This window comes from Arvicola amphibius, chromosome 14 (genome assembly GCF_903992535.2).
Source record: "Arvicola amphibius chromosome 14, mArvAmp1.2, whole genome shotgun sequence".
NCBI classification, from domain to species: Eukaryota; Metazoa; Chordata; class Mammalia; order Rodentia; family Cricetidae; genus Arvicola; species Arvicola amphibius.
In genome coordinates, this window is record NC_052060.1 from 62,106,162 (window position 1) to 62,118,515 (window position 12,354).

A 12,354-nucleotide genomic window follows, 5' to 3' on the forward strand; every position below is an offset into this window, starting at 1 on the left:
CTAGTCCAGCATAAGTGATACTGCTAACACTTAGTGCACTGTTATCAGGAAGGAATTCCCAAGGGGAAGGAGGCCATCAGTGCAGAGGGAAGATGAACTAGTTGGAGCAAGGTTGAGGAGTCGGCTTCCCCTTTTACACACTAAAACTCACTAGCTTCAATGACTCTCACGTCAATCACGTAGCCAGCAAGAACATGGAGTACAGAGCTGAAACTCATCGGATTTGTGCCCCAGCTCAGTCATTTACCAGATACACTACTGTGATTCCAAAGACCACCACAGCCCCAAAGGCAAAGCTGTTTTATTTACATCCCTAGGCAAAGGGACACACTAAGGAAGACCTGAATAAATGGTGCTCTGTGGATGAAACGTTGCAGAAAAGGTAAGCAGTGAGAACGGGCGAGCAAGATCTACATGGCAGGAAATGGCAGTGATAGTATAGTATAGTTAGGAGCCAAGTCCAGTCCAGGGCTCGGAAGATAGCTGGTGTCTTGCTACAGGACCACGAACCTCACAAGAACCAAAGATTTCTGTCAAGAGCCTAGGATCATATTCTCAGAAAATAGTCACGAAATTATAGTGCCTTTTTTGATATTCTGGAAAAAAATCAACTATATATTTAGCCGAGTTAAAAACAGTGTTAAGCAATTTAAAAAGCAAACTGACATTTTCCTTTTTTTTCTTTCTTATACATGTTCAGAGGTCAGTTTTGAGTGGCAGTAAGGCCCGGTTGATTTGAGGTTTCTGTTACAAAGCTATTATGCTTCAGTAGACAATGCTAGTCCCTCAACAGCACCACTCAAATCTCAGCTACTCGCTTTTTAACTGCATAGGGCATCACGGTTTTCCTCCACCTAAAAATCACAATGTGAATAAGGATGAGTGTCAGGATCGCTCTTGAAGTCCTCCTGTGACTAGCCTTTGTTCTCAGTTCACACATAGACAGCAAAACAAATGGTTCTGTTTGTTCCTTGTCTGCCAGCAGTCGGCAGACACTTGGGAAAAACAATTTGATTGTTAAAACACTGCTACAAGGGCTGTGAGGATGGCTCAGTTTGAAAAGTTCTTCTCATTCAAGCATGAAGGAGGGTTTGAGTTAAATTCTTGATAACAACATGAAAAGGTGCATTGTGGGGCACACTGGTAATCCTGGTACTGGGGACACAGGGACAGGAGAATCCCTCAAGTTTGATACCAACCAGTCTAGCCTAGTTGAGGAGCTATAGACAAGTAAGGGGCCCTGTTTCCAAAAACGTGGTGCACAGCTTCTGAGGAAAAGACACCCAGAGCTGACCTGGTCTTTGTATGTGCATTCGTGCTTGCATTACCCCGCAACTGTAGTGACACACGCATAACATACACCATGTCCCAAATATGAGTGCAGTATAACAGAAACTACTATTGTGTATTGCGTACTGTGGAAATAATGCTGAAACATTTGAACGGAACACAAGTAGAACTATAGGAGAAATAAATAACCACAGGAATGTTGATACCATTAGAGAACCTTAGTAGGCTGTCAGAGGCTCTTCATGAGGAAGTGACCCAGGAGAAGTGATACTCGTGAGGGACTTCATCAGAGATATGTCGTGACAATGAGACCACAAAGAATTAAGTTTTGAAAATGGACCCAGCCTTCTTAAGAAAGACGGCAATCCACTAAAACAAAGAAAAGGTGTTGGTTCATGTGTATCAAAGTCATTGATCAAATTCTTCCTGGTAGGTTTTTATAAAAAAAAAAATGAAACTTTAATTCTCAGTGCTCTTAATGAACAATGTGCTAAGTAAATATTCATCTCATCGTCTTCCACTTTCTTAATATTTAATGTCTCTATAGACAGATATGAAAAATGAGTTTTTGTTGAAAAGTCACGCAGTGTCAAAATGCCTCATCACTTTTATGGCCCCAGTAATAATGTGATTTATGGTGAGAAATATGTATTTGATATTCTGATAGTCAGTCAACTCCTGGCACAGAGCTCCTAAAACTCTTGGCATGGCCAAAGCTGAGTGTCTTTTTGAATACTAATATGAAAACTTATGTCTGAGGATTCTTGCTTAGTTTCAGAAGAGGTGTGTTCCAGTAAGGTAAAGACGTGATTTTAGTGTTAGAATGTCCAGTCACCCCTGACCTCTGGGAAGGGGAAAAAGACTGAAGCTGAGCTGTTCACCAAAGGACAATGACATAGTCAATCATGGTTACAAAATAAAGTCTTAATAAAACCCCTAAAGGACAGGTTCATTGAGCTTCTAACTGCTGACTGTATGAAGTTATTGGAAGGAGGTGTGGCAGAGGCACTGGGGTTCTGTGTCCCCTTGAAAACACCTTTCCCTGCAAGCCTTCTCATGTTCATCTGTGCCTTTTCAATATAACTTACAACCCTTTGCCATATTTCTCTGAGACATTCTAGGAAAGCCAAAAAATCAAAAACAAAATAAAAAACTTTGAAACCAAACCAAACCAAAATCAAAAAACAATTGAACATAACAACTACAATAACAATAACAAAAAACACTGGACCTGAGGAGTGAATTCCAAGAACTCCCTGTTTACAAATTGTTAGTCAGGGTTTGTGATTAATCCTTAATTAGAGGGCAGTCTTGTGAGACCTAGCCCTTATCTGTGTTTTCTGATTCTAGCTAAAGATATATAGGTCTGAACTGAATTAAGTTGTAGCATCCCAGTTTAGGTCTACTGACAACTGAAGAACTATTCAGAGTGGGAAAATACCACACACCATTCCTACTCTGTGTTGCATGTTCAGAATACAGCGCAGAAGCACTTTTTTTCCATACAGGGCCATTTTATCATGCAATTGAGGTCTTTCTTTATTAAAAAGAGCATTCTTTACCCCATACAATAGACAGAATGAATTAAGAGTCCAACAGTTATTTGGGATCTTTGGGTTACGAAGTAGAGCTGGTGAGGACAAATACTTATTTTTTCAATTGTTTCTAAAATTTCCAAGATTTAAAGCCAGAACATATAATGCCATCTTATTTTATTGATGGTTATTTATCTGGTTAAAATCACTAAAGGTGTTTTCATACAGGTTCTTGTTCAGCATCAGCTACCATATTTTATCAGGCTACCCCTAGTATTAATAGAATTGAAGTATAAAGATCAGACAAAATAGAGAACAAGAGGTCCACCTGCACTCAGAACTCTCTCTCTCTCTCTCTCACACACACACTCAGTTGAAAGCAGAGAAACTAAGCTGCTGACTCCCTTTCCCTCCTGCCCCCACTGTCATGCTACGGGGGCAGATAGCTGCTGACCAGGTACATCACACTGACTGCCAGAAATACAGACCACAAAAATTAGAAACAGAAAACAAGGAACAAAATACCCACTCAACAAAAACAAACTAAGAAATTAAGACCTAGACCTATATTCATCCCAAACCCCGATGCCTAGATGCCAGTGTAAGAACACAATCAACAACATAAGAGGCAAATGGAGCCACCAGAGCCTAGCTGTCTTGCAACAGCAAGAACTGAACATTCTAGCAGAGCTGAAGCACAAGAAAATGACCTTAAAACCAACTTTATGAAGAAGAAAGAGGTCCTTAGAGAGAAAAATGAATAAATTTCTAAAAAAATATTCCAGGAAAGCACAAGCATTGGAAATGAACAAATCCCTTAAAAAAAACTAAGAAAGCCAGGAATAAACAAACGGAAAAAGAAATTAATAAAACTGTTCAAGACCTGAAAATGGGAATAGAAGCAATAAAGTTGACACAAGTTGAAGGAATCCTGGAGATGAAAAATCTAGGTAAGCAAATAGGAACTATAGATACAAGCATCACCAACAGAATATAAGAGATGGAAGAGAGATTCTCAGGCATAGAAGATATGATACAAGATTGATAATCAGTATGAGAAAATGTTAAATCTAAAAAATTCCTGACACAAAACATCCAGGAAATCTGGGACACTTTGGAAGATCAAACCTAAGCAGAATAGGAATAGAAGAAGAATTCTGTTCAAAAGCCCAGAAAACATTTTTAACAAAATCATTGAAGAACATTTTCATGACCTTCAGAAGGGCATGCCTATAAAGGTACAAGAAAGTTATAGAACACTAAATAGATGGGATCAAAACACTAAACATACAGAACAAAGGAAGAATATTAAAAGCTTCAAGGGAAAAAGGCTAAGTAACATATAAAGGTAGATCTATTAAAATTATACCCAACTTCTCAACAGAGACTCTAAAAGCCAGAAGGGCCAGGACAGATTTCTTAGAGACTTTAAGGGACCACAGATGCCAGCTCAGACTAAAACACTCAGCAAAGTTTTAATTACTACGGATGAAGAAAGTAAGATATTCCAAGACAAAGTAAAATTTAAACAATATTTATCCACAAATTTATCCCTACAGAAGGTACTAGAAAGAAAACTCTAACCCAAGGAGGTTAACTACATAACCCATAAAAACACAGGAAATAGTTTCACACCAATAAAACCAACAGAAGGGAAACACACACACACACACACACACACACACACACACACACACACACACACACATTACCACCACCACCACCAAAATAACAGGAATTAACAGTCATTGGCCATTAATATCTCTCAATATCAGTTGACTTAATTTCCCAATAAAAAGACAGGCTAACAGAATGAATACAAAAACAGGATCGATCCATCCTTCTGTTCCATACAAGAAACACATCTTAACATCAAAGATAGACATTACTTCAGAGTAAAGGGTTAAAAAAAGATTTCCCAAGCAAATGGACCCCAAAAAACAAACTGGTATAGCTATTCTAATATCTAACAAAATAGGCTTCCAACTAAAATTAATCAAAAAAGATAGAATGAAGGACACTTCATACTTATCAAAGGAAAAATCCACCTAGATGATGTCTCAGTTCTTAACATCTATGCCTGAAATGCAAGGGCACCCACATTTGTAGAAGAAACATTGCTAAAGCTTAAAGCACACATCAAAACTCACACATTAATACTGGGAGACTTCAGAACCCCAATATCACCAATGGGTAGGTCAAACCTGTTGGGACTAATGAGTCCTGGCCTTCAGCTGCTCTTCCCCGCTAGAACCTTCTAATTGAAGTTACTAGAAGCTGTGCCTAGCTTAGAGGATCAGAGGATGGGATTTTCACCTGTTGGCCATTGACTGCAGTGTATTTAAGGCTCCATGGTGCTATTAAAGAAGGGCTTTTAGTACCAGTGCTGGAAGGTCGGTGTGTTGGTCTGTCTCTGTGTGTATTCTCAACCTCCAGTCCCTTGCCCGAAGCTCGAGAACTGTGGTCTAGTGCATAGAGCACAGACCGGGGCAACGGTGCATGGCATAAACCTAAACAAGAAATAATGGAGCTAACAGACATTATGAACCAAATGAACCAAACAGACATCTATAGAACACTTCACTCAAACACAAAAGAATATACCTTCTTTTCAGCACCTCATGGAACTTTTTCCAAAATAGATCACATACTCATTCACAAAGCAAGTCTCAGCAGATAAAAAATTGAAATAATCCTGCCACACTACCATGGATTAAATCTGGATTTTAAAAAGCAGAAACAACAGAAAGTCTACAAACTCATGGAAACAAAACAATCTCTACTGAATGATTGCTGGGTCAAGACAAATAAAAGAAAAAAAAAAAGAGATTTCCTAGAATTCAATGAAAATGAACTCACAACATACCCAATCTTATGGGACACAATGAAGGCTGTGCTAAGAGTAAAGTTCACAGCACTAAGTGCCTTTGTAAAGAAATTGAAGTAGCCAGGCGGTGGTGGCGCACACCTTTAATCCCAGCACTCGGGAGGCAAAGGCAGGCGGATCTCTGAGTTCGAGGCCAGCCTGGTCTACAAGAGCTAGTTCCAGGACAGGCACCAAAGCTACAGAAAAACCCTGTCTTGAAAAATACCAAAAAAAAAAAAAAAGAAATTGAAGAAATCTCACACTAGCAACTTAACAGCACACCTAGAAGCTCTAGAATGAAAAGAAGTAAACACACCTAAGAGTAGTAGACTTCCTTGCTCATGTTCTCTCTCCTTCTGCTCCTCATTTGGACCTTGGGAGTTCAGTCTCTGTCTCTGTCTCTATCTCCATTCACCAGATGAAGGTTCTATGGTGGTATGCAAGATATTCATCAGAGTGGCTATAGTGCCCTCTCCTCAGGTTCTCAAGGAACAAGCTGGGGACATCTCCTTGGACACCTGGGAACCCCTCTCTGAACGTGGCTTACATGGAGGGCTGATTGAGAAGCCAAGGACAATAGCACTGGGTTTTGATTCTACTCCATGTACTGACTTTGTGGGAACCTGGTCTGTTTGGATGCTCACCTTCCTAGACCTGGATGGAGGATGGGGAGGACCTTGGACTTCCCACAGGGCAGAGAACCCTGACTGCTCTTTGGACTGGAGAGGTAGGGGAAGGGGTAATGGGGGAGGGGAAGGGAAATTGGAGGAGGTGAAAATTTGTAATAATAATAATAATAATAATAAAAAGAAAAAAGTTCACTGTTGCACTTGTTCAAGGAAGTGCCTCTAGGATGTTCACACATCATAGAACGTGTGTCCCTATAATCAAATAACTCTTGGTTGCTCTATGACTCTGAACAGTTTATGCCTGAGGACTTCACAAAAGCCTGGGTGACTGAGGAGATGGCTCCGTGGGTAAAGTGCTTGTGAGCACCTGAATGTGGATCTCTAACACTCATATGAAAGAGCTGGGCATGGTGGCTTGAATCCTACCAGCAGAGACATAAGACAGCAGGATCCTGGGGTTTTATCCAGCCAGCTCATTCTATTCAGTAAACTCCATGCCAAGGAAAGACTGTGTTAAATAAAAAAGTAAACAAACAGACAGGGTGTCTAAGGTACAACATGAGCTCATCTTGTGGCTTCCACATGCAGGTGGACATACAAGCAAAGCATACACCCTCTCACAAAGTTTCACATACATGCATATACACCTACACAAAATCCTGGAAAATACCATATATCTCATTTATTAACAGTACATTTTAAAGGTTTCAAATGTGCACGTTAAGCCGGGCGGCGGTGGCGCATGCCTTTAATCCCAGCACTCGGGAGGCAGAGGCAGGCAGATCTCTGTGAGTTCGAGACCAGCCTGGTCTACAAGAGCTAGTTCCAGGACAGGCTCCAAAGCCACAGAGAAACCCTGTCTCGAAAAACAAAACAAAAAAAACAAACAAACAAAAAACAAACAAACAAACAAACAAAAAACCAAATGTGCACGTTATAGTTTGAATAGTTGTTTTCTTCCAAAACTCATGTACTGATGTCCTGCCCCACCCAATGTCATGGGATTGAGACATGGAGCCTTAGGGATGTAACACAACTGGATATAGCCATAAGACTGAAGAGAGAGCATTTTCACACTTCCTTCCATGTGTAAAGGAGAAGTCACATGATCACAATAGCATGGCAGCTGCTAGCAGACCCAGAGAAGAACACTCTGATGATTAAGGCTGCCCTGCTGGGTACAAACTCTAGAACCACCAAAATGCATGCCTGCTGTTTCAGCCACATACAGTATCACTACATTCCCAAGTGAAAGCACAGTATTTTTCCTGTGGATGATGAGGACAGGTCCTCAAACTTGGGTGGTGTGGATGGCAGTCACTTTACTGACTGAGTCTTTTCTCCAGCCCCTAATTACACCTACATTCAAAGCAAGCACATTTTCCTGAACCAAAGGAAACAAACACCCCCAACAAAACTAAAACCAAAAACTTAGTAGGAGTGATATTGTTTTATTTCCTTTATATTCACTACTGATTTTCAAGCTAGCCTTTGGAAGAGTTAGTCCTATTTAATGCCTTTCTTATTTCTTTCTTGAAACAATAACCAAAGAAACATAATAACACTAAAAATCTCTAAAAAATGAGTTACTGTGATGGAATTTTTGACCTTTACCCCTATAAGCCCGCCATCAACCTTTGAATTAAATGGTCCCATTTATCTTCGAAAAGTATTTTTCACACTTTTAAGAGAGTTACCAATCTTAGCAAAAAGAAAATTAAGTTTGTGATAACGTGACACCCATTTCACTTGCATAATTTTTCCCATTTTTTACTTCGTATTTTCACTCTGAGTCAAGGCAATTAGTGAAAAGTCGGGACATTAGAGTTCTAAATAGAAAGACACATCCATTACCAACCCTCTCAGCGTGATATTCGCATCCATTACCAACCCTCTCAGCGTGATTGATACTCTCAACCTCTTCACAGCAAGCTTAGACCCATAGAGAACTCCAGAGACACAGTTTACCAAGAACACATTGGTGCCATTGTTTTTAGAACCTTTATGTAATTTTAGAGCTGGGATTAAAAACTGCCTTAATTGAGATTTGTTATACAATTTGTGAGCTGGAATTAAAGCATAAGATAATCTATGAAGAAAACCATTATAGCCTGTGTGAAGTGGGATGTAACAAGCCAGGTTTGGCAGCACTTCCATGAAGGTAACCACAGGGAGACAGAACATTTTCTGGTGTACATTTTGGTAAGGAACATAAGGGAATCACATGTGGGTGGTGTTTAAACTCAGATATGGAACCTTGCTACTCAGGACTAACAGTGAATCAGAAGCTGTGATGTCACCTGGCCATCTGGGAATGGTGCAGAACTCCAAGTTCTCAGGTATCATTGCGAATAAATGAGAGCTTTTCTATTAAATAAGATTTTCAGGTGCGTGTGATAGTTGTGGTTTAAAAGCAAGGACTTAAAAGATGCAAGTAGTCCATCTTAGGAAGATTAGAAGAGATATTCCAGGTAACAAGTGAGAAAGGACCAAGGAGTCAGAACAGTTTGTCTCATTGGAAAAAGGGAAGCCTAGAAAGAGGAAGACCAATGGGACTGATGTGTATCAGGTATAATAATCAGGCCAGTGTACTGTGTTTATGTATTTTTATCAAGAGAGTTCTTAATTTTATAACATTAGCTAGTGGTTTCTCCAGTAATTGACATAAAATCTGCATAGCAACAAAGCCTACAGTTTTTCATTCTCTCTCTCTCTCTCTCTCTCTCTCTCTCTCTCTCTCTCTCTCTCTCTCTCTCTCTCTCTCGTTTGTGAACAACAGAATTTGATTAGAGATCCCTACAGAAGTATAGATGACCAGTCCTCACAGAGGTTGGACAACTTATTAGAAGCTACACCACTGAGGATAATATCTCTCCTTTATCCAGTCACCACTAACTGCCTATAGACTTTCAGGAAATTGTGGGGGCAAAGCCTACATCATTGCCCACAGAGGCATGAAGATGGCATTATGGTTGGATGTGGAATGTTTCTCTAGGCATTGAAGGCTGGGTCTCTTGTGCAGTGTATTAGCAGCAGAGCTCTGGGAAACACCTGGATCATGAGGGTTCTAAGATTGTAATTCGTCCATGCATAAATCCATTTACAATCTTAGAACCCTCACGATCATGGAGCTGGTCCTGTTGAACACAGTAGTCTAGATGCCTGCATTGAGTCACTATTTGACAAGTTCATGCTTATCCACATTTGTAAGTCAAGGGACTTGAGTAATACTGATAATGACTAAACCCAGAGGCCGACTCTGGTTCAGTTTGTGCAACACTCCCTGTTTTCTGGGAAGGAAGCAGAGAGGTGTAGGGTGCTTAATCCTGCACCTACCAGCGTGAAGCAAATCCTCTCGGGATACGGACTGCCAGCCTAGGATAGGAACTGGTCCAATGTGTGTCTGGAATTAAACTAGACATCAGAATCCAGTTTGTCCCCTAAGGGAACAAGGGACCAATAGAGGCTGAAACCACATACATAGGCAGGAGCTGCTTCTCAGGGAGACCAAAGCCAGGAGGTGTCTGTTCCTGCTGAGAAAGCAGTTTTTCTGTGCCCATATTTGGCTTATCCAACCTTCTAACTTTGTCTTCAAAGGATCAAGATATTAGTTTTTTTTTTCCAGAATGTAAACTAAGAGGCAAAAGTACCAATCACAGCCTTTTAGGGATAAATGTATTTGAATTCATTCCCCATGGTTTAACCTAGTGATGAAAGATTAGTGCTTGAGAATGTAATTGGGAAATTGGGAGAAGGATTTTGATAACTATAATAACAGTAACAAAATTGCTTTTGTGCAACTTCAAAAAAACCCACATTTTTCTCTGCTGAGGAAAATGAAAGTAAGTGGGTACAGAAACACACTGGATGGTCTGAATATTATGTTAGTGGTTGATAGTTTGATTGTTCTCCAAATTAGAATTAGAAATTTAAATTTGTTGAACTTTTCTATTCTTTAGGAGTGGAACTTTCCAGACTTGGGCTGTTTCTCCTCTTGGCAGAGGACAGATGGGGCAAAAGAAGAGGGCAGGGACAAGTTCAACATCTAGCCAGCAGCGGTGGTGGCTCTGAGGCAAGATCTTATGTTGTCGAAGAGTTTAACAGGCAGTTTTCTGCCAGTTAGCTTTAATGGTAATAAACAGCTATTTTTTTAACTGAATCTTTTTCTCCTTGCATGTACTGAACTCTGCCAAGAGAAAGGAAGGTAGCCAGAGTCTGATCGAATGGCTTTACAAGAAGGGTCTAATGTGATTTCAGGCTAAAGATGGTTTGTTCCGATACATCACTTTATACATTATCAATAAAGTCACTTCAATGAAACACAGAACGTTCACAGCCCATAAGTAATTATAAACTAAATGCTATTAGCAATTTACATTCAAATCATTTAGTAAAAACTGTGCAGTATTTTTATCCTTAAGACAATGCTCAGATTTTATTTTCAAGTTTATTTGTTCTTAATGGTGGTTACGCTTTTCTCTTTGGTATCTAAAAAAAAAAAATCAAGCTTCTATCCATACAAAGCTATTAGAGTGCAATTTCAATATATACATATTGCAAAGACTTGAAAACTTGATTTCCTTTTTACAAGAAATATTTAAGTCAATTTGTAGCTGCTACTCAGTAAACTATATCAGATTGATACTCTCTGGAAAATACCATTAACAGTGTAATTGTAGGTCTGGTAATCACTTTGCTTGAGAAAGGGTCATGGTTGACTCTTTCTCATTATGTTTTATAGCAGCAGTGGATTCGCTGTTCAGACAGAAAGTTGTTAAGATGTATACAAACAGCTGAATGAAATACAGTCTAGAGGAAGAATTTGCAGCAATGTTGTTATAGAAAACCCAGCTCAACCTTTAATTTCTACTTGCACAAAGGCTGATGGGCTGGTGTGGGCACTTACTTTCCGATTGTATTGGGTAGCATTGTGAGTTGATTGTCATCTACTTTTAGAGTTGTTAGCTTTTTCAGCAGTCCTGAAACAGAGAAGAAGTTTTATTAGTACATAAGAGTAGGAAATGCCATTGAAAGAAATCGGAGGGATCATTCATGAGGTATACATTCGTGCTTCGATTGGCTATGTTCTGCATGTATAACACACAAACAGACACAGACTAACTTTAAGCTTTTGTTGTAAGAATTCACATATCATTTGGAGTAAACAGCATCAGAGCAGTTAAGTAAACAAACTTAGGGCCCACACACTTGCCAACTGATGCATCACGTCTCTTTTTCCTGCTTTCCAGAAAGTGAACCAGTAGAAACATTCTGAATCAGCTGAGTTTTTATATTGAATTAATTCCTAAGCACAGATAACTTATTTTCTTATGATACAGCCTAGAAATAGTTTTACAATAAGAGTGTAACCGTCAAAAAGTGGGAAGTCATGCAACAAAATGTTTATGATTGCAAGTCATGGAAAATGAGCACACATGAGTTGTGTGCTGAGATTCCAGAAATGGTGAACTTGATCAGTGTTAGACACAAACAATGTTGTGATTTGTAATGCCTCACATTGAGCTGGCCAGGAGTTAACACTTAAAGTGTCTTTTCAATGTGTGAGAGGTGTATGTGCTCTTGTGTACATGTACTTGCATGTGTTTGGCTGTATGTATGTATGTATGTATGTATGTATGTATGTGGAGGCCCAACGTTGGTATCTGGAGTCTTCTAGGATTGCTCTTATACATTCTTCCTCTGTTGAGGCCAGTTATTTATATCTTGCACAGAGACAGCTTGTTGGGAGCAGTGAGACCCCAGATCCTGAATTTCTTGTAATCCCCTGATCTGAGTGCCTACAGCTGCTCTGGTTACGAGACCTTCAGGAGTTCTGATGGCAGGAGAGTGGTTTCTGTTGGGTTTGGCTGGGGCATGGCTATCTCTATACAATCTGCCCCTGAACACAATAAAGGGGGTATTCTTGGGGAATTCAAGGATGACCCGTGTCGCTGTCTCTCTGTCTGTGTGTGTCTGTGTATTTTAACCTCCAGCCCCTTGCCCGAAGCTCAGTAACTGGGTTCAAGCGCACGGA

At 39.9% G+C, this 12,354-nt stretch overlaps 1 protein-coding gene across 2 annotated transcripts in view; it reads right to left on the reverse strand.

The window, feature by feature from the left end:
• Lrrc7 (leucine rich repeat containing 7) overlaps nt 1-12,354 on the reverse strand; it is a 321,319-nt gene that overhangs the window by 86,758 nt on the left and 222,207 nt on the right. For both annotated transcript variants that reach the window (XM_038311250.1, XM_038311249.1), the window contains exon 10: nt 11,227-11,299. In XM_038311250.1, the coding sequence (XP_038167178.1) occupies nt 11,227-11,299 (73 nt within the window). The remainder of the gene's footprint in view (nt 1-11,226; nt 11,300-12,354) is intronic.